The sequence below is a fragment of the Carassius gibelio genome, chromosome B4 (genome assembly GCF_023724105.1).
Source record: "Carassius gibelio isolate Cgi1373 ecotype wild population from Czech Republic chromosome B4, carGib1.2-hapl.c, whole genome shotgun sequence".
Taxonomy (NCBI): domain Eukaryota; kingdom Metazoa; phylum Chordata; class Actinopteri; order Cypriniformes; family Cyprinidae; genus Carassius; species Carassius gibelio.
This window is the reverse complement of record NC_068399.1, coordinates 359,746-383,702: the sequence shown is the minus strand read 5'-3', so window position 1 is coordinate 383,702 and position 23,957 is coordinate 359,746. Positions and strand designations below refer to the sequence as shown.

General features: G+C 38.7%; 2 protein-coding genes across 2 annotated transcripts; one reads left to right on the top strand and one right to left on the bottom strand.

The window, feature by feature from the left end:
* Positions 1-3,646: 3,646 nt before the first annotated feature.
* On the bottom strand, positions 3,647-6,398 carry LOC127956176 (gastrula zinc finger protein XlCGF7.1-like). Its single transcript, XM_052553938.1, has 2 exons — positions 6,174-6,398; positions 3,647-4,432 (listed from the first exon to the last, which is right to left on the bottom strand). Exon 2 carries the CDS (start codon positions 4,425-4,427, stop codon positions 3,783-3,785), a length of 645 nt encoding a protein of 214 aa, XP_052409898.1. The 5' UTR covers positions 4,428-4,432; positions 6,174-6,398; the 3' UTR covers positions 3,647-3,782.
* A 5,201-nt stretch (positions 6,399-11,599) lies between these two features.
* LOC127956172 (uncharacterized) lies at positions 11,600-12,695 on the top strand. Its single transcript, XM_052553933.1, has one exon. It carries the CDS (start codon positions 11,715-11,717, stop codon positions 12,390-12,392), a length of 678 nt encoding a protein of 225 aa, XP_052409893.1. The 5' UTR covers positions 11,600-11,714; the 3' UTR covers positions 12,393-12,695.
* The last annotated feature ends 11,262 nt before the right edge of the window (positions 12,696-23,957 follow it).

The window sequence follows — 23,957 nt, the reverse complement described above, 5'->3', positions numbered from 1 at the left end:
CAGCGTCTCCAAAAACACAATCAGTCTCATCCACACAGTCCAGACCACATTCACTCAGACGCTCTATCCTGGGTTTGGGGTTTGGGTTGGATCATCAGTGAAACTGTGTTGATGAATCATAATAGATTAACGAGAGATTCTACCCATAATGCTTTGAGCTGCATGATGAATCAGTAACAGTGAGATGTTAGAGTCTCTTCATCACATTAAACTGAACATGAATCAGAATAAATGTGTGTAGTAAATCCTCTTCTAGACAGTAAGATCAGTGTGTGATGAACTGTTTCTGTGCTTATTATTACTATTACAATCAGGCTTATATCTTATCATGTGATTTTTCTCTATTGTTTGTATTAAAACACAGTCAAATCCCCTTGAGATCATGTTTTATTGATGATGAATGTCTGAAATGTCTGAATGCTTCATGAATAAAATGAATTCTTCACGAGACTGAAATCAGCTTCAGTTTATGACACTATCAAATATAACATATAGATTTATTATATATTATTTATTATATATTATATATTATACGGTATATTCACTGAACAAACATCTATCATTTGATTTACTAAAACATGTCCAAATGTGTTCTTGCTTTGATTTAAACATTACTATGAAAATAATGCAAATATTGCTATATATATTTGTCTCAACAAAGGGTTCCATTTTATTAATTAAATTCTTCATTAAATTATAACAAATTATTACAGAAATGTGTCAGAAATATAATAATCCAATTCTACTCTCAAATAAAAAATATTTTCTAATAATAATAGTAAATAATGACCAAAATACTAGTTGTAGTTCATTTTAATGATTACAAATCAGTTAGCAGATACTTTATAAATGAGAACATTTAAAATTATATCAATTAAACCCATCCATAAAAAAATAATCATACTGCACTGTAAAAATTAAAAAGTCAGTATTTAATAATAATAAAATTAACAATAATATTATTTTCATTTTAAGATTTATTAAACTGTATCAACAAATATAACTGTAATAAATACTGACTATTTATTTTTTCACAGTGCAGTAGCATTTTTGCAATCATACATTTTAAAATAATAAAATACATGTTATGGAAATATTAGTTTTATTATTATTTAATACGGACATTTTTCAGTGCAGAAGCATTATTAAAATCATATAATAATAATAATAATAAATATGTAATAAAATATAAAAAATTAATAGTTGAGAACTATTATTTTTAATAATTGTATTGTTATTAAACACTGACCGTTTTTTACAGTGCATTAATAATAATAATAATAAAAATATTACATTTATTAAATTATTTTATTATTATATCAATTGAACACATCCATAAAATGCTTCTACACTGTAAAAAAAAAAAGTTGGTATTTAATAATAATAATAATAATAATAATAATTGTACATGAAATGTAAATGTAAATAATAATAGTTTCCAAAATATTTTCTTATATTTTCTAATCTTTTTAAATCTGTTTTTATTATTATTATAGCAAACACATTAAACTCATAAATATTAATAATTAAATGAATGAATAAAAACTATTAATATATATATTTAAATTATATTTTATATTTTATTTAAACCTCCATAAACATTTTATGATTGCAATAATACTACTGCACTGCAACCAATAGTCAGTATTTTATAATAATAATAATAATAATATCCAAAATATTAATTTTATTTTTTTTATTTTTAAGATTATATGAATTAAAATAAAGCTTACATCACAGAATCATCTGGAAACTGATTCTTGCAGTGCTGAAACTATTTTCCTGTTGATACCATAAAGCTGCTTTGAGACAATCAATACTGTAAAAAGTACAATAGTCCTGTCTCTCTAATCAGTTTAGAGCTGATGAATCAGGTGTGTTAGATGAGAGAGACGGACACTGTAAAGCTCTGTATAAATAAAGGTGACTTGACAAACAGCTATAAATCATTTATTGTTACAATAATGCTTTTGGCCTGTAAAAAGTCTTAAATAAAATGATAATAATTCTTATAAATATTATCCAAAAAAAAAAAAAAAAAAAAAAAAAAAAAATATATATATATATATATATATATATATATATATATATATATATATATATTCTTTTTTTTTAATTATATGATTATACTGTAACATTAGTCAGTATTTAATAATAATATTTTCCAAAATATTTATTTTATTAATTCATTTTTTTGACAATTATATCAATTAAACATCCATTAAAAAAATTAATTACAATAATTTTTATGCACTGTTTTTTTTAAAAGAACTACATAATGTATTTTCTGCATGATTGTGTAATTCACATTATTTAGTAACATCAGCATTTTACAGAGTCAAGACCATATTACATACTGTATTTCCTGGACAGGAGGCCTTAGTTAAATTAAGACATTTAAGTAGTTTATAAAGTAAAGAGTGTACACAAAGAAAACATAAATAATGAGTGTATTCAACACTTTGTCTCCTCTGTGTCTCTCCTAATCAGCGTAGTGTCCTCTTGACAAATCCGAGCTGTATGCAGGAGGTTTTGGAGAGACACAGACGAGAGGAACTGTTGAATAAAGTCGTTATTTTTGTTTTCTTCTCGTACAAACAGTATTCTCGTCGCTTTATAAAGCTATGGTTGACCCACCGATGGCAGATGGACTATTCTGACCATGTCTTTCATACTCTCCTGGACCTCGACACTCTTATTTATTTGGCAGCCTATGGGACAGTTACACGCCTCCTGTTTCACCCAAATCATCTAAAATTGTGTTCTGAAGACATGGGGGTAAGCGAATAATGACATGCGTGTGCATGTTTTTAATGTATGACCTGTAACAAAAACAACATAAGTTATAACACAATAATATAGGATAGGTTTAAAGAGTATGGTAACACTTAGGCCTGCAGCATTTTTAATATCTGTCTCTCAAAGAAGAGTAGTTGAAGACCCCTGCTCGATTTATAAAGTATGTGTTCTTCAATACTGTACATCAGATCTATGCTATGAAATAAAAGTGCTATTGAATCCACAGCTTTGCTTCTGTGTAAATGTGAAGAACTATTCTGCAGTCAATCAATTACAGTATTATTATTGGAAACACAATCACTATTAACAGAAAGTTTTCCCTCAATAAACACCTAACTGGCTGCTATTAATATTAACGTAAGGTAGTTGTTGTTGTAGATGTTTAGATGGGTAGGGGTAAGGAGAATTAAGTAGTACTAATAAACAGCCAATATGCTAAAAATATGCATGCTAATTAGCATCTATGAATGTTCCCTAATCTAAAGTGGTATAATTTGGTTAGTAAATTATGTAATTATATAAGGACAGATGTTTTAAACTCACCAAGACTCAACTTTCAGAAGCAAGCCACATTAGTAATAAAAGAAGCTCGTTTTCAGAGCATTCATTGGCATATTAACATGGTGGACAGCTGTTCATCACCCGTTTAGATTAACTGTACTGTACAGGGTCAATACTGACTCCATATTGAAATGGTCAAGTGTAATATATGTAGATGTTTAGATGGGTAGGGGTAAGGAGAATTAAGTAGTCCTAATAAACAGCCAAGTGTTTAACAAAGAGTAGACCGTTCTTATGTAAACATTCAATTCCACATTAAAAACTCACTGAAACTGTTTAAAACTGATTCTCATTATATCTGCGTCACTCGGCGTACAGCTTTTATTGAGGAACATCTGATGAACACATGATGCTGAAGATATAAATCTCTCCTGTTTCCGTCCGTCATGAAGGTGTCCACGCTGAGGACAGGTGTGAGGGTTTCACGAGTGTTTCTTCATGTGGCAGTTGAAGTTGGCTTTACTTCTGAAGCTGCCTCCACACTGAACACAAACGAAAGGTTTCTCTCCGCTGTGGATCCTCATGTGAGTCGACAGGTTTCCTCTCTGCGTGAAGCTCTTTCCACAGCGAGGACAGGAGTACGGCTTCTCTCCGCTGTGAACTCTGGCGTGGCTCTTCAGGTCTTCTCTTCGAATGAAGCGTCTCCCACACTCTCTGCAGGAGTACGGCTTCTCTCCGCTGTGGATCCTCAGGTGGATTTCAAGGCTTCGTTTCTCAGTGAAGCGGTTTCCACACTGCTGGCAGGAGTATGGGCTCTCTCCAGTGTGAACTCTCATATGAAACGTGAGGCTTACTTTCTGCGTGAAGCTCCTTCCACACTGTTGACAGCTGAAAGGTTTCTCTCCAGTGTGGATTCTCGTGTGGACTTTAAGGTTTTCTTTCTGCGTGAAGCTCTTTCCACACTGTGGGCAGCTGAAGAGACTTCTAGTGCTTGTCTTTTGGGCTCTCTTCTGAGAAGAAACCTCATGTTGGGACTTTTCAGTCTGGGAGCAAATAAAAGGTTTTCCTCCAGTTATGAAATCAGGATTGTCCTCACACCGAGTTTTCTCGTCCATTTCTTGCAGCATCAGGTCTAAGATGAAAAATACAAATAATAGTTAACCTGAGTTTAAAACCACAGAGCAAGAGGCATTAAAATGTCAAATAAATAAGTTAATTAATTTCTTTTCCTTTCAGATTTCTTTCTTTTTTATTGCCGCCACCAGCAGTTTTGGTTATTTACAATGTTCATGGCCCCAGAATAGTCTTCTGTATGACTGCACAAGACCACTCAAACGTTTGGGATCTGACAGATCTTCAGTGTTTAGTAAAGAACTCCATCGACACCATTGCCACTGGAGACTTCTACAGGACATGTATTTGGTAAAGACAAGGAAAAGATCATCTACTGGGCAGAAGGTATGGCTCGAAAGAAAAGACCAATTAATCTGCAAAGTCATGTGGAGATGAGACGTGAATTATCACGAAGGGCTGTCCTGAAGCGTCGATCAAAAGGAGCGAAAAGCTATTGAAAACAAACTAAAAGTGTTAGCTGTGTCCGTGATCGAGAGTGTTTCCTGAGCTGGAAGAAACTCAATATCTGCTGTGACTGATATTCTCTCTGGTGCTTCAGTGGCCGTAATATTTGTCATGTATGGTTTAATAGAAGACTGTTTACTCAGGACGAGTCGAGAAACTGGAAAAGAGAAAAGAGGAACTGATGTAATTGCCTGTTGGGATGAGAATGAATCGTAGGAGGATGCTGTAGACTTTGACGTGTCGTGTATGAATTAAGATCTAACATTATTAATCAAGGACTAATCAATTATTAAAATACCCGTCAACTCTTTTAGAAATGGTTTTGTTGACAGAACTGTATTATTTTGAACCAGAATTAAAATAAAAGTTTGTATTTTTGGACGAAATCCCTGTCTCTTTAGATCTTGTCATGTAAACTAATCTCGATCTAATCTCATATGTAAGCAGAAGTAAAACTGATTTATAGTTGTAGATTAAGATGTATTAATATTTGACTATTTAAATTGCTTGCCATCATTATTAGTCAATTAAGAAATACTAAAGAAACAATGAAATTAATGTGGCAATGCCAATTGTCTGTTTAATACAATAAATATGTTAATATAGCTTTTATTTGAGAGGATTTTGATTTCATATGGAAATATATGCGTGGATTGTTGCTCTCGGTTTCATTAATTAGTGGTTAATTAGAAATAAAAAATGTTTTAATATACACTTTTTAAAAAGAAAACATCTTAATCTTGTTGGGCTTTTAATTTCCTACATTGAATTATGCCAATAGACCAAGAAATGAGGAAGAAATTAGGAAGTTATGATTTTTTTTTTTGAAGTGTTCGATCAAGCGGAAGTTTTTCATTGTTTTATTGTTTTAATTAGGTACACATACTGATTATGTCTTGATTATAATAAGCAAAACCTTTGGTATATTATTCAAGGATGAATAAACAGAGAAACAGAGAGAGAGAGAAGAAGAAAAAAATAAGAGAAACGAGAGAAAAATAATGTTTTCACTGTCCTCTTAAACACTGTTTTTAATCACTTTTTATCTTTTTACGTGGATTTCAGCTGATTCAGCAGGAGTTTTTCAGTGTTTGGAGAATGTGAATATTAAAATAATAAACCATATATAGTAGACTATCAACGAACAAGACACTTCTACTGACTCATAGACAATAACGTTCCTCGAGGACAGATACAGCATTACACTGTCACATCCCACAATCATTTATGACTTCACAATGCTTGCAGACGTTATAACACTGAATTAAACAGCTGCAATGGTTTAAAACACAAACCTTTCTGCAGCAGACCTCAACAGACGCAGGAGTGCGGCGCAGCCTAATGACGTCACACCGCCAGAACAAAATAAAAGTCCTGTTCTTCTCCTTGAATTTTGTCTCTTAAGCCCCTTTCACACTGCCATTCCGGCAAATACAGGGGTAAAGTGTTCCTGCAATTGTTCCCTGGTCGCTAGATTTGGCACTTTCACACTGCCAGTGATGACCCGGTATATGTGCGTGCTTTCACACACAACCCTTGAAGATCCCGTAACGACACGTGACGTGTAATGTATGAGTCGACAATGCTTGGCACGTTATACTTTGACTGAAGCAAGCAAACGATCTCTGAGTCAGTCTTTGCTCTTCGTACATAATATACAGGTCGTTATTATATGCTCAGCATCTTCTTTAATGCCTCTTATCACTGCTCCTTTTCCCCAGGACGAGGATACAGTGTTTAATCCTGTATGGTTTAGCTGGGGTCTCGATGTGATAGTTCCTTCTAATTCATTGTTTTTATATTTTTCATGACTGACTGTTGTATTTTGTAATACCGTCTTATTTTTCTGTCTTCCTCCACATTTTCTGTCCTATAAATGAGAGCTCAAAGTAAAGAACCCAGGAGGAATATTATTAACTGTTTTACTGATATAACTAACTTTGTTTTGATGAACTTTAACTTCATATTAAACACAGGCTGATTCTTGAGAGATTCATTTAATTATTTAAATAGATAATGTTCATTTCTTAAAAACAAAATCACATGGTTCAAGGATATAAATATACATTACAGGTGCTGGTCATATAATTAGAATATCATCAAAAAGTTGATTTATTTCACTAATTCCATTCAAAAAGTGAAACTTGTATATTATATTCATTCATTACACACAGACTGATATATTTCAAATGTTTATTTCTTTTAATTTGGATCATTATAACTGACAACTGAGGAAAATCCCAAATTCAGTCTCTCAGGAAAGTAGAATATAACTTAAGACCAATACAAAGAAAGGATTTTTAGAAATCTTGGCCAACTGAGAAGTATGAAAATGAAAAGTATGAGCATGTTAAGCACTCAGTACTTAGTTGTGGCTCTTTTGTCTGAATGACTGCAGCAATGCGGCGTGGCATGGAGTCGGTCAGTCTGTATTGTTTCATTGGGGAAGTCGTGGCCTAATGATTAGAGGGTTGGACTCCCAATCGAAGGGTTCTGAGTTCTAGTCTCGGGCCGGCAGGAATTGTGGGTGGGGGTAGTGCATGTACAGTGCTCTCTCCACCTTCAATACCACGACTTAGGTGCCCTTGAACAAGGCATCGAACCCCCAACTGCTCCCCGGGCGCCGCAGCATAAATGATGAACACTGCTCCGGGTGTGTGCTCACAGTGTGTGTGTGTGTGTGTGTGTTCACTGCTCTGTGTGTGTGCATTTCGGATGGGTTAAATACAGAGCACAAATTCTGAGTATGGGTCACCATACTTGGCTGAATGTCACTTCACTTTCACTTTCACTGCTCAGGTGTTATGAGAGACCAGGTTACTCTGATAGTGGCCTTCAGCTCTTCTGTATTCTTGGGTCATAAACTCTTGTCAAACTGCAGAGCCGGACAGTAACGGAGTACATTTACCAGATTAAAGTACTTAAGTACAATTTTGAGGGATCTGTACTTTACTCAAGCATCATATCACTTCTTCGTGAGTTGATTTTCCCTTGTTTTCCTGACTTGTTTGGTAGAGAAGCCATACCTGTATACTTACCATTGTCTGGCCCAGATCCAATTGAAAAAGTGACACTGTCCTCCTCCGCTTTCATGTCTATCTGGAAGAGGAGCCGTACTTGCATACTCATTATCTGGCCTGGAGCTGCCCTGTTAATGATGTGAGTTATTTCTCCCTTGCTTCCCCTGAACTGTCTGGAAGAGGAACTATTATCTGTATACTCATCATTATCTGGCCTGGAGCCGATCTGTTGAAGTTGAGGGACACCTCCCCACCCCTCTGTTCCTTGGCCTGCTGGAAGAAGAGCCACCCCCTGCCTGCCTCAGGTCTTGCAGAATATTAAATAGCTATTCTATTTCATTTGTTTTACTTAAAATGCATGCAATATTGTTAATGGAAACACCTGTACTGTTCTCAGCACACTCAGAGGAATCTATTCAAGTAAGTTTTATCCCATAATACAGTAGAATTTGCTTAAATCCCGGATCCAGTACGTATCCAGACCAGATGGTGGATCAGCACCTAGAAAGGACCTCTACTGCCCTGAAAGACAGCGGAGACCAGGACAACTAGAGCCCAGATACAGATCCCCTGTAAAGACCTTGTCTCAGAGGAGCACCAGGACAAGACCACAGGAAACAGATGATTATTCTGCACAATCTGACTTTGCTGCAGCCTGGAATTGAACTACTGGTTTCGTCTGGTCAGAGGAGAACTGACCCCCAACTGAGCCTGGTTTCTCCCAAGGTTTTTTTCTCCATTCTGTCACCGATGGAGTTTCGGTTCCTTGCCGCTGTCGCCTCTGGCTTGCTTAGTTGGGGTCACTTCATCTACTAACTATCATTCTGCATTATTGACGCACTGTTTTCCTAATGAATGTTGTTCAGTTGCTTTGACACAATGTATTTTGTTTAAAGCGCTATATATTTTTATGAGAAAACCTCCCAGTTGCCATTTATTCAGTGCGCCCTTCCTAGTGGTTCCGCGGACAGATAAATATTAGCAATATTGTGGTTGAAGTCTCATCAGCAGTACTCAGCATGCTCCGAATCCATCCGAAGAATCCATTTTTGTAAGTTTTATCCCATAATATTGTAAAATGTGCATAGAAAATATGTTTATATCTGTCTTTGGTGGCTGGAACAATAGTTCTGCCCAGACGGTAACGCTGAGACATATAGTTAATATCAGTGATACGCAGCATACAAGGAAATGGTCTAGTGTGTGGCCAGCCTAAGTCTGTCAATCAAGGCCCATATTTATCAAGCTTCTCAAAGTGCCATTTTATCCTTAAGTGCTGAGAATTCATGACATTTGCTTCTACTTTTAATCTTAAGTATAAAAGCAAGTTATCAAACTTCTTCAAAATGACTTTTACTCTCCCATCTATTTAAGACAGGTCAAGAGGTCTCTCAATTTGTAAAGAAACAGAGATGTGTGTGAATCTTTCAGGAGAGGAAGAATGTTCTAGTAATGTTTGACAATGAGCAGCTAATCAAACATTTAATTTCCTTGGTTATTCAAACAGAAAACTAGCAAAGAATATGTACTTTACCAAAGAACATTTGGTCTAATGCGATTATTATGTGCTCTTTAAAACACTCCCGTTATAATCAGTGAAGTTATAACTGTATCATGAATAAATCTATTCCCCCTTATTTACAGTGCACACATCTGCTGTGCGTTACGACTGCGAGACGTCCACCAGAGCTGATCACGGCCACACCGCGGCAAGTTTCTGAAGCACTCTCGGCACTAAAGATAGGCACCTATATATTTGATGGATAATAAGAATAATCATAATAATTGTCTAGCTGTCATCAAAGAAATCAACAGGCAATATCTCTGAATATCGTTGATAATACTATCGTCTACTGGCACAACCCTAAATTGAAGGTTTTGATGATGATTAGTTTTCTTACGCTAATGTCTTCTCTTGAAAAGTCTTTATTTTTAAATGTGTATTGAATGTAAACTCCTATTAGAAATTTAACCATTCAATGGGAATTTATCTGAAAATATTCTTAAATAAGGAAATCTACTCAGTGATTGGTCCATGCATATTAAGTCATCCAAAATCATGTTTGTTTCATAGCAAAGTGTCGCTTCACTTAAATTACCAATGAGATGCTTGATAACTAACTTTCAAGCACAGGTCTGAGCCAAGAATTTTTTTTCACTTAAGTCAATTCTTGAGAGTATTTCCTAGAGGCTTGAGTGTCTTTGGGCATGTGTTGCGTTTAGATCCGTGATCTACATTATAGTCAAGCCTGTCCTCCAACAAAAGACGACCATATAGGTCGCTTGTGCAAGCACCTTATTACGATCTGTATTTATGTTTTAAATGTAGCATTAGGGGATTTTCCTTTTTTTTTCTGCGGCCGTTACACTTATATGGGAATGGGTGGATGAGGTAATTAGGGCAGGTGTATTTAAGTGTGTAAATCGTAAGCCCTAGAATGTAGGCTTTGTCATACCCGCCCCTCTTACGGTGTCATTCGCTTCTTCTCAGTAAGTGACGGAGGTTATGCACGGCGTCGTGTGGTTTCCAAGTGATTATGGGATGTGTCCTTGTCGTTGAAGTGATTGCTGTAACAGTCTTGGCACCGTACCCTGTGAGTTGCTTCAAGCGCTTATTGGAAGCTTTTAGGTATGTCAGCTTTTGCAATGTGTTGTCTTTCGTTTACGGATTATTTTCTTATAGTTTGGGTTTTGTTGTTTTGTGTGGAAATGGTTTGACCAGTGTGTTTTGGGCCATAGTCAGAGATGGGACCAAGTCACACATGTGCAAGTCTCAAGTAAGTCTCAAGTCTTAACCTTCAAGTCTCAAGTAAGTCCCAAGTATTTTTTTCTTGGGCAAGTCAAGTCAAGTCACCTTAATATTGTTATCTTACCTGCAGAATCTGATCTTAATAAAGTTAAAAGACAAGATATAAGTAACTGTCAGTAAATTAAAATAATTTGGATTTGCATTGTAAATACTCATGTTCAGTAAAATACATCATGGAATTAAACAAAATTGTAACTTCCTAAAATTATTTATTTTTCACTTCTGCCAACAGTGTTTGAAATGTTTTACATTTTCAACATTGAGTCTCTCTCTCTCTCTCTCTCTCTCTCTCTCTCTCTCTCACACACACACACACACTCTCTCTCTCTCTCTCTCTCTCTCACACACACACTCTCTCTCTCTCTCTCTCTCTCAGAGTATAGAATATAAATATGACGTATTTTCAGTTGTTTCATACTTTTTTGTTATGTACATTACAGACCAAAAGTTTGGACACACCTTCTCATTCAAAGAGTTTTCTTTATTTTCATGACTATGAAAATTGTAGAGTCACACTGAAGGCATCAAGAGCTATTTGACCAAGATGGAGAGTGATGGGGTATATGGGGCACAGATAGCATACGCAGTCTACGTGTGGTTATTATGGGAAGCAGATAGATAGAGACTGAATACCAAACAAAAAATCTGGAAAAAAACACATACAGTATATAGGATATAAAGGTTGGAGTGAAATACGTATTTTATCCCTAATCAAAACATGACTTAGTACTTGGTTCAGAAACCCTTTTTGGCAATCACAGAGTTTTTCACAAGTTCATCAAACAACCGCAGTAAGAATATTTCATCAAGCACGGTGAGTAATGGCTTCTCCAGCTATCGTTATTTGCACCTCTTGCCACATGTACAGTTTATCTATCTCTGTCGCTGATGAGGGATTCACATGTGATAAATGCAAGGAAATAGTTAGGCTGACAGAGAAGATTTCAGAATTAGAGACACGCATCCAAACTTTAATTGAGGACAGTAAGAATGTTAGGGCTCTAGATATGGCTTTGGATGCGTCTAGCTCAGGGATTCCTGTACATTGTCTGGTTCCAGCAGAGCCCCTGCAGCAGGGCAACTGGGTGACGGTGAGGCAGCGTAGTCGTGGGTCAAAACACCGCTCTTCTGTTCCGATCAAAACATTAAACAGGTTCTCCCCACTCAGTGATGCACCCACTGAGAAACCTGATGAAAGTGCTCTAGTTATTGGTGATTCTATTGTACGGAACGTGAATATAGAGACACCAGCCACCATAGTCAAATGTTTACCGGGAGCCAGAGCGCCTGACATCTTGGCAAATGTAAAAGTGCTGGCTAATGCTAAACGTAAATACAGTAAGATTGTTATTCATGCCGGCGCTAATGATGTTCGACTTCGCCAGTCGGAGATCACTAAAAATAACTTTAAAGAGGTGTGTGAACTTGCAAGCACGATGTCAGACATTGTAATATGCTCTGGTCCCCTCCCTGCTTACCGTGGTGACGAGATGCATAGCAGATTGTCATCACTCAATGGCTGGATGTCTAAGTGGTGCCCACAGAATAACATAGGTTTCATAGACAATTGGACGAGCTTTTGGGGCAGACCTGACCTGTTGAAAAGAGATGGTCTTCATCCCTCCTGGGGTGGCGCCACTCTTCTGTCTAGAAATATGGCAAATAGTCTTAGTGTTTATACTTGACTAACTGGGGCCCAGGTCAGGAAGCAGACAGACTGGCTAAACCGACCGTCTGCTAGCTGCCTCCCGTCACAGAGGTCAGTTAATTCTCAGCACATAGAGACTCTTTCACCTAGATATCACACTATAGAGACTGTGTCTGTTCCACGAACTAGAAAATACAAAAAACGTCCAAACCAAGTTAAGGTTAACAATTTAATTGAGTTTCAACAAATAAAAAACAAATGCAATATGGATAAACAAATGATAAAGATTGGCTTATTGAATATCAGATCCATTTCTACGAAAACACTTTTTGTAAATAATATGAACACTGATCATAATATAGATGTGCTCTGTTTGACAGAAACTTGGCTAAAACCTGATGATTAAATTATTTTAAATAAGTCCACCCCCCAAGATTACTGTTATAAACACGAGCCGCGTCTAAAAGGCAAAGGTGGAGGTGTTGCTTCAATTTATAACAACGTTTTCAGGATTTCTCAGAGGGCAGGCTTCAAGTATAACTCGTTTGAAGTAATGGTGCTACATATAACATTATCCAGAGAAACCAATGTTAATGATAAATCCCCTGATATGTTTGTACTGGCTACTGTATACAGGCCACCAGGCCACCATACAGACTTTATTAAAGAGTTTGGTGATTTTACATCCGAGTTAGTTCTGGCTGCAGATAAAGTCTTAATAGTTGGTGATTTTAATATCCATGTCGATAATGAAAAAGATGCATTGGGATCAGCATTTATAGACATTCTGAACTCTATTGGTGTTAGACAACACGTTTCAGGACCTACTCATTGTCGAAATCATACTCTAGATTTAATACTGTCACATGGAATTGATGTTGATAGTGTTGAAATTATTCAGCCAAGTGATGATATCTCAGATCATTATTTAGTTCTGTGTAAACTTCATATAGCCAAAATTGTAAATTCTACTTCTTGTTACAAGTATCGAAGAACCATCACTTCTACCACAAAAGACTGCTTTTTAAGTTATCTTCCTGATGTATCCGAATTCCTTAGCATATCCAAAACCTCAGAACAACTTGATGATGTAACAGAAACTATGGACTCTCTCTTTTCTAGCACTTTAAATACAGTTGCTCCTTTACGCTTAAGAAAGGTTAAGGAAAACAGTTTGACACCATGGTATAATGAGCATACTCGCACCCTAAAGAGAGCAACCCGAAAAATGGAGCGCAGCTAGAGGAAAACAAAACTAGAGGTATTTCGTATTGCTTGGCGGGAAAGTAGCATATCCTATAGAAAAGCATTAAAAACTGCTAGATCTGATTACTTTTCTTCTCTTTTAGAAGAAAACAAACATAACCCCAGGTATTTATTCAATACAGTGGCTAAATTAACGAAAAATAAAGCCTCAACAAGTGTTGACATTTCCCAACACCACAACAGTAATGACTTTATGAACTACTTTACTTCTAAAATCGATACTATTAGAGATAAAATTGCAACCATTCAGCCATCAGCTACAGTATCACATCAGACAGTGCACTATAGACCCCCTGAGGAACAGTTCCACTCATTCTCTACTATAGGAGAGGAAGAATTGTATAAACTTGTTAAATCATCTAAACCAACAACATGTATGTTAGACCCTATACCATCTAAGCTCCTAAAAGAGGTGCTTCCAGAAGTCATAGGTCCTCTTCTGACTATTATTAATTCCTCATTGTCATTAGGATATGTCCCCAAAACCTTCAAACTGGCTGTTATTAAGCCTCTCATAAAAAAGCCACAACTTGACCCCAGAGAACTTGTTAATTATAGACCAATCTCGAATCTCCCTTTTCTGTCCAAGATACTAGAAAAGGTGGTATCCTCACAATTATGTTCCTTCTTAGAGAAAAATGGTATATGTGAGGATTTCCAGTCAGGATTTAGACCGTATCATAGTACTGAGACTGTTCTCCTTAGAGTTACAAATGATCTGCTCTTATCATCTGATCGTGGGTGTATCTCTCTATTAGTTTTATTGGATCTTAGTGCTGCGTTTGACACAATTGACCACAGCATTCTTTTGCATAGACTTGAACACTTTGTTGGCATCAGTGGAAGTGCATTAGCATGGTTTAAATCGTACTTATATGACCGCCATCAGTTCGTAGCAGTGAATGAAGATGTATCATATCGATCACAAGTGCAGTATGGAGTACCTCAAGGCTCAGTACTAGGGCCGCTACTCTTCACGCTTTATATGTTACCCTTGGGAGATATCATCAGGAAACATGGTGTTAGCTTTCACTTTTATGCTGATGATACGCAGCTCTATATTTCCTCGCAGCCTGGTGAAACACGCCAATTTGAAAAACTAATGGAATGCATAGTCGATATAAAAAATTGGATGACGAGTAATTTCTTACTGCTAAATTCAGAAAAAACAGAGGTGTTAATCATAGGGCCTAAAAACTCTGCTTATAATAAACTAGAACACTGTCTAAGACTTGATGGTTGCTCTGTCAATTCTTCGTCATCAGTTAGGATCCTAGGTGTGCTACTTGATCGCAATCTTTCCTTAGAAAGCCACGTTTCTAGCATTTGTAAAACTGCATTTTTCCATCTCAAAAATATATCTAAATTACGGCCTATGCTCTCAATGTCAAATGCAGAAATGTTAATCCATGCATTTATGACTTCAAGGTTAGACAATTGTAATGCTTTATTGGGTGGTTGTTCTGCACGCTTGGTAAACAAACTACAGCTAGTCCAAAATGCAGCAGCAAGAGTTCTTACTAGAACCAGGAAGTATGACCATATTAGCCCGGTCCTGTCCACACTGCACTGGCTCCCTATCAAACATCGTATAGATTTTAAAATATTGCTCATTACTTATAAAGCCCTGAATGGTTTAGCACCTCAGTATTTGAATGAGCTCCTTTTACATTATACTCCTCTACGTCCGCTACGTTCTCAAAACTCAGGCAATTTGATAATACCTAGAATATCAAAATCAACTGCGGGCGGCAGATCCTTTTCCTATTTGGCTCCTAAACTCTGGAATAACCTACCTAGCAATGTTCGGGAGGCAGACACACTCTTGCAGTTTAAATCTAGATTAAAGACCCATCTCATTAACCTGGCATACACATAACATACTAATATGCTTTTAATATCCAAATCCATTAAAGGGTTTTTAGGCTGCATTAATTAGGTAAACTGGAACCGGAAACACTTCACATAACACCCGATGTACTTTCTACATCATTAGAAGAATGGCATCTACGCTAATATTTGTCTGTTTCTCTCTTGTTCCGAGGTCACCGTGGCCACGAGATCCAGTCTGTGTCCAGATCAGAGGGTCACTGCAGTCACCCGGATCCAGTACGTATCCAGACCAGATGGTGGATCAGCACCTAGAAAGGACCTCTACTGCCCTGAAAGACAGCGGAGACCAGGACAACTAGAGCCCAGATACAGATCCCCTGTAAAGACCTTGTCTCAGAGGAGCACCAGGACAAGACCACAGGAAACAGATGATTCTTCTGCACAATCTGACTTTGCTGCAGCCTGGAATTGAACTACTGGTTTCGTCTGGTCAGAGGAGAACTGACCCCAACTGAGCCTGGTTTCTCCCAAGGTTTTTTTCTCCATTCTGTCACCGATGGAGTTTCGGTTCCTTGCCACTGTCGCCTCTGGCTTGCTTAGTTGGGGTCACTTCATCTACAGCAATATCATTGACTTGATTGCAAATAAATGCACAGACACTATTTAACTGAACAGAGATGACATCACTGAATTCAATGATGAACTGCCTTTAACTATCATTCTGCATTATTGAGACACTGTTTTCCAAATGAATGTTGTTCAGTGCTTTGACGCAATGTATTTTGTTTAAAGCACTATATAAATAAAGGTGATTGATTGATATATATATATGTAATATGCACTTCTCATGATTGGGTAATCGCGGCAGCTACATTTGTTTTTCTTATTAATTGTTTTGCTCTATGAGAAAGATAAGGTAACTAAATATTCGGGGCTTATGCCCCCTTAGCCCAACCCTAGCGCCGCCCCTGGAATGCGTTTTTTTGACGGCCTGCTAGCGGATCATTGGGGGCCGTTAACAAAACATCTTTTGCGCGCGCAAGTTCGTTATTTCCAATATAGGCGCGCGGTATGCGCGCTCATAATGGAAGCAACGCGCTCACGACACGCACCGCATCGAGTTAAAAACATCTAAACTTTTCAGAATGCCGCAAGCGCACCGCAGGTCATGTGACAATAACTAACCAATCAGCTTCATCCTTTCCCGTATCAACGTTGAAAGCTCAGCTAAGATGAAGGAGCAGCTGATCATAGCTGTATATGGATTGCTATTTTAAAATGAATTTAGTAGCAGAGCTACTGCGAGCGATTTTTAGTGCTGCAAATCCATTTATCCTTTGCTGAAATTTCTACGTCTTCATTGAGAGAGAGAGCGTGTCATGGATGCTTAGCAACGACAGACGCCCCAGGAGCACTTCTGCCCGAGCGCTTTGGAAAGAAGGAGAAAACGGCGCAACTAGCGTTTTCCACGCGTTTTTAGTCGCGAACTTTTGAAGACAAAAGCGATGACCCTCGGTACCTCTCAGGCTGACATGTTGATGTGATGTGATATCTGATTTAAGTGGGCGTGGTGTGTGTAAGGTAGAGAGGGCATGACTGATGATAGTGTTCTAATCCAGTCACGACGCTATTCTCAGCCTGCGCTCCAGCTGAGTAATCAACTTTATTTAAAAAAATAATTTATATATTTTATATTCAAACTGAAATCATGATGTGATTAACACTCAAGTCATTCAAGTCATCGTGTCTCAAGTCAAGTCAAGTCCCGAGTCTTTAACTTCCAAGTCCAAGTCAAGTCTCAAGTCCTAAAAATAGCGACTCGAGTCGACTCGAGTCCAAGTCACCAAGTCACAAGTCCCCATGTCTGGTCATAGTGGTACAACAGTGGACCGTGTAGTGTAATTATTTAGCAGTGTGTAATTATCATATTTGTGCCTGATGTGATTGTGACAATTATTTATTTCAACTACTAACTAATTTTTTCTTTTTTTTGGATCTAGTCACCTGGGTGCACACCTTTTGCTGTGAGTTTGGAGCACTGGGGTTTGAGCACCTCTCTCGATTGTGTTTGCCGTGCACACATAAGTGGTTGAGAGCACAATTGTTTCCAGCTAGCTTGCCACCCTTAAAGTTAGCTTTAGCCTTGCGGTTTTTCTTTTATTTATTTTTCTTGTTATTTAGTTTGATTCAATATTGTAAATCAGGTGTGTCTGGAGGAATGGTCTTTTAACCTTGAAAACCGTAGTAATGTCCAAATAAATTTGCTGTGATTATACTATGACTAAATTATGTCCATAGGCTATTTTTCCTCTTAAAATGAATTTGTTTATTAGATGAAGCAACTCTGTCTTTTCACTGCACCGAACCTGGGTTCCTTTTTATATTTCCTTGGGTGCAATTCCCAAGGTGGCGTAGTCAGTGCTATCTGGATTTAATTATACTAAAGAAAAATACTGCTACGGTCACATAAAGTTAAGCGGCCTCTAGCGGACGGAAAAAATATTTACAGTAACACGTTGCATCCGTCGTCATGAAATGACATATAACGTCATTACCAACCAAAATGCACATTTATTTAAATGCAATGTGTGGACTTTTTACACCGATCTCAGTAATTCGTACATATTTTACTAGGTGGCTTATTCATTCAAATGACTACACCTAACCCACCCCTAAGCCTAACTCTCACAGAAATCATGATTTATTGAGCATATACATTTTCCTTGCACGTCCGTTTCTGGGATCAAACCCATGATAGCATGATTACATATCAAGGTATAACGCAATAATCTACCAACTGAGCTACATGAAACCCAAATCAGAGTGCAAATAAAAGAGTACAAAACCTTAATATGAAAATGACCTTCTGCTGATAGGGGTGCAATTGTTGTATATGCTCTGATGAACATTACCTTTCTTTTTCTTGAACTTGGAGGGACTCTTTTCGACTAGTGAATTTGTGAATGGACTGGAAATAATCTTTTTCTATTTTCTGTTTGTCTTATTCATAAAAGAAAACATTTTAATTATCAAACTGAATAAAAAATAATTTATGATTTCTTTTTTTGTGAGTGTGCTTTGGAAACAAACTGAATTGAACTCTGACATTTTTGTTGAAGAATCTGAGTGAACAGATTGTTTATCCAAGTCTCTGTCCCCTGTGGGTAAAACAAAGAGGGCTCTGATTGTCATCTGTTGCACAAGACTAAACTGAAACAGTTACGGAGTTGTTAATCTACATTCTTTATAGTTTTATACATTTTTATTTCTTTCTCTGTTGAATGCATTTAAATTTGATTCACTCCTCCTATATATATATATATATATATATATATATATATATATATATATATATATATATATATATATATATACACACACACACATTTTTTCCACAATGTCTAAGGCCGGGGAGGGTGGGTTTCCTGTCAGTTACATTTATTTCCAGCAGTTCAGTTTAGGGTTGGGCAATATATAAATAAAAATATATCTTAATATTGTGAAAATTTGTACGATATTAGATGTATATCTCGATATATATATATATATATATATATATATATATATATATATATATATATATATATATTATATATATATATATATTTCCATTTTCCTGTCTTCTGTTCTGGCTTAGTTCCTGTGTGCCCATATTTGGTTGTGTAGCTGTGGCCTATAGGACGAAGCGAGATGAACAAACACAGATGTTCTTGGTTTAGATCAGGATCAGCAGGCTCACAAAGCTTTATATAAACCTTCTCTCTCAACTCAGAGTTTGTGATTAACTCTGGACTGGAGTGCGTGCTCAAAGAGCAAATCACACTGAACATGGAGAGCATCAGTAAAGTGTCATTTAAATTCACTTCTCACAATTAACCTTTCTGCTGAAAATTAAGAGATGTTGTTATTAAATATGAAATGAATTTAAATGCATTTACAAGGCAGGAATTAACACTTCTCCTGCAGGAAAAGTTTGGTATCAGAAAGAAAATATAGGACTATGCAAAGGAGTCAACTGAAATTAATTATTTATATATAGTTTCACAGAGCTCCTAAGGAAAACATATACAAGTTTAGTAATTAAAAAAATTGGAAAGGAATTAATAGAAAAAGGAACTGCACACTGTTACAATCCCTTTATTTCAAGAAGTTAAAACCAGCATTGTTTTAGTCAAAGACTTTCGTCAGGCAAAGGTAACCGTTCAAGTACTTACAGATTCAAACAGTTTCAATTAATGACACCTGTTAACAATCAAAGTCAATCAAGTGAGCAGCTATAGTATATCACATTAAAACAACACCTCAAAACATCGTAAGACAACACACAAACACTCCCCCATCTTTTAAAATTACTTTTCAAGTTCTAGAGTTGATCAATGCTTAATTATATAAAATACATTCAAGTATAAAATGAGACCATATCAACAAATTCACTCTTAATAAGAGTTATAAACTTTGTCGTATTGTTGACATCACCACCTCTCCTAGGTACTTTAACATGTTCAATTCCAGTATACCCAAGTGTGGAAAGACTACTTCGATGTTCTGCAATCCTTGTTTTTAAAGCACATTGTGTCTTTCCTATAAATGCCAATCCTCATGGACATTTTATCATATAAACAACATTTTTAATAGTCCAATTGATCACACCCTTAATTTTAAACTCCCTTCCTGAATGAGGATGAGAGAAGACATTTGTTTTTATAGTGAAATTACACTGGGCTCAACGACCACAACTATAATTACTCGAAGGGATAGATAAATGAGTGGGTCGTTCAGGTAAACTAACATCAGCTCTTACAAGATGATCACGTACATTAGGAGAGCATTTATACACAAACCTTGGTGTTTTTTCAAAGATATCGCTGAGGGGAGCATCAGATTTTAAGATATACCAGTGATTATTTATGATCTTTTTTATATTTACCTGTTTTTTATTTAGAGAGGACTCTTGACTTTAATTTCCAAATCTCCTAAGTGCAGACTGTTTCCAATCTTCATTGTAACCTTGCTCCCTCAACCTGTTAACCAGGTCATTACTTTGTTGTATATATGACTAAATGTGATGTGTCCGGTTAAATTGACTGATGGGCTAGCTACGTTTCAGAGTTGTAGGACGGTAGCTCGGTCCATGCAAAAGTGTGTTATGGTCAGTGGGTTTTCTATAAAGATCTGTGATTTATTTTCTTGCCATACCTAATAATAAAAATGTCCAAAAAACTTAACACATCAATCATCATAATTCACTGTAAAACCTAAGTGTTCATCATAAGTGTTAAGAAAACTGTGGAAGTGTAGCAATTGATTTTCAGTACATGACTGTAGTGAGTTCGTGTGGGCAAGGAAGAGGACAAGGGGTCGGCTGGACTGCTGACGTATCTTTATTTAATAACAAAACAACTCAAAAGTCTAGCACTAGACGGTGACTTTTATTCTGGCACGTTCACGCGCTATTTCCGTTTTCCTTTCCGGTTTCCGGTTTCGGTTCCCGTCAGCAGTCCGACTCTCTCTCACTTGCTTCCGTCTTTCCTGGCGTTTTATACCCTCTCCACGCCAATTACTAGAACAAGAAACAGGTGATAATAATTTCCGCCCAAACCACTCACTTACCGCTCGTCTCCCGATCCTCTCTCCCGCTGCAGACTTCGCTAAACCACGCCCCCCCTGCCACATACCCCCACCGCCCGACTCAGGCCGGGGAGCCGTCCGGCCTGCAGCCCCCCCCCCATTCCTGGAGAGGAAGTCGGCCACGGCCATCTGAACACCCGGCCTGTGGACCACCTTGAATTTAAAAGGCTGAAGAGCTAGATACCAACGAGTGATCCGCGCGTTGGTATCCTTCATGCGGTGGAGCCACTGCAGCGGAGCGTGGTCCGAACAGAGGGTGAACTCCCGTCCCAGGAGATAGTAGCGGAGGGTGAGGACGGCCCACCTGATGGCCAGGCATTCTTTCTCAATGGTGCTGTACCTAGCCTCTCTCTTTGAGAGCTTGCGGCTAATGTACAGCACCGGCCGTTCCTCCCCCTCTATGTCCTGGGACAGGACCGCCCCCAGCCCCCTGTCCGACGCGTCTGTCTGCAACAGAAAAGGGAGAGAAAAATCAGGAGAGTGTAATAACGGCCCGCCACATAGAGCAGCCTTGACCTGGGTAAAAGCCTGCTGACACGGCTCCGTCCACTGGACCGTATCTGGCACCTCCTTTTTAGTAAGGTCAGTCAAGGGGCTGGTGAGGTCCGAATAATTAGGAATAAAACGCCTATAATATCCCGCCAGCCCCAAGAACTGCCTCACCTCCTTTTTGGTCTTGGGACGTGGGCAGGTCGCAATAGCGGCTGTCTTATCAATTTGGGGACGCACCTGTCCATGCCCCAAGTGGAAGCCCAGATACCTTACCTCCACACGCCCAATCGCACACTTCTTTGGGTTGGCCGTGAGCCCCGCTCCCCTCAGCGACCTCAGAACAGCCCTCAGATGCTGCATATGCCGCTGCCAATCATTACTGAATATAATGATATCATCCAGGTAGGCAGCCGCATATGCAGCATGGGGCCGCAGAATTCTATCCATGAGGCGCTGAAAGGTCGCAGGTGCCCCGAACAAGCCAAACGGAAGGGTAACAAATTGGTGTAAACCAAACGGCGTTGTGAAAGCTGTTTTTTCTCGGGATAATGGAGACAAGGGGATCTGCCAATAACCCTTCGTTAAGTCCAATGTCGAATAAAAGCGAGCCGTGCCTAACCGATCAAGCAACTCGTCAACCCGCGGCATTGGATACGCGTCGAATTTCGACACAGCATTCACCTTCCGATAATCCACACAGAACCGGACTGAGCCATCCGTTTTCGGAACTAAAACTATCGGGCTCGCCCAGTTACTGTTGGATTCTTCTATTACCCCCATGTCAAGCATAGCGCCTAATTCAGCCTGAACTACTTTTTTCTTGTGCTCAGGTAAGCGGTACGGCCGGCTGCGAACTACCACGCCCGGCTCAGTCTCGATATGGTGCTGAATTAGGTTAGTACGGCCCGGTAGGGGTGAAAAGACGTCGGCGAACTCTGCCTGTAACTTCGTTAAATCAGTGAGTTGGCACGGCGAGAGGTGATCTCCACCTGGAGCCAGGGCGAGGGATTGTGGTTTGACGTTCGCCTCTGGACCGAGATCATCCTCCCCCCCAATCACCGTTGCCAACATCACTGATTCCGCCTCATTCCATTTTTTGAGGAGATTGAGGTGGTAAACCTGACGAGCCCCATTCCTATCGGACCGTATTACCTCATAATCGAGATCCCCGACTTGGCGTGCGACCTCAAACGGCCCCTGCCACTTAGCCAATAATTTTGAGCTCGACGTTGGGAGTAATACAAGTACTTTCTCTCCCGGTGCAAATTTGCGTAACCTAGTTCCCCTGTCATACAGCCGGCTCTGGCGGTCCTGGGCTTGTAACAAATTCTCCATTGATAGCCGCCCCAATGTGTGGAGTTTTGTTCTCAAGTCCAGTACGTATTGAATTTCGTTTTTGCCCTGAGATGGTCCCTCCTCCCAAGTTTCTCTCAGAATGTCAAGCACCCCCCGGGGCTGGCGTCCATAGAGAAGCTCGAAGGGGGAAAACCCTGTGGAGGCTTGTGGGACCTCTCGCACGGCGAATAACAAGGGCTCTAGCCACCTATCCCAATTTTTGGCGTCTTCCTGAACGAACTTCCGGATCATGGATTTAAGAGTGCGATTAAATCGTTCGACCAGGCCGTCAGTTTGTGGGTGATAGACGCTAGTTCGAATCGATTTAATGCCCAACAATCCGTATAATTCGCGTAACGTACGTGACATAAACGCCGTGCCCTGATCAGTAAGGATTTCTTTCGGAACCCCCACCCGGGAGATAAGACGAAACAGGGCATCCGCAACACTTTTGGCGGAAATGTTGCGGAGGGCCACTGCTTCAGGATATCGTGTTGCATAATCAACTATGACTAGTGCAAAGCGATGTCCTCGTGCCGATCGCTCTAATGGCCCGATGAGGTCCATACCAATTCTTTCGAAGGGGGCCTGCATTAATGGGAGAGGGCGCAAAGGCGCTTTTGGGGCGGCCGGTGGGTTCACCAACTGACATTCCGGACAAGACGCGCACCACCTGCGCACGTTGTCATGAATGCCCGGCCAGAAGAATCGGGTCATGAGGCGATTTAGTGTCGCTGCCTGTCCCAAATGGCCCGCCATAGGATTAGAATGAGCCGCATGGAAAAGCATTTCCCTGCGGCTCTTTGGAATTAACAACTGGGTTGTATTTACTTTTGTCTGAGCGTCTTGGGTCACTCGATACAACCGGTCTTTTAAAATGGCAAAATATGGATAGGAGAGCGGGAGGGCAGGCTGGAGAGACTGGCCATCGATGGTGCGGACCTGTTGGAACGCATGTTTTAGCGTCTCATCCTGAGACTGCTCCAGAGGAAAGTCATCGTGCTCCGAGAGAATTAGTCTCCCGATTCCACTCGGTTCCCCTGAGGCA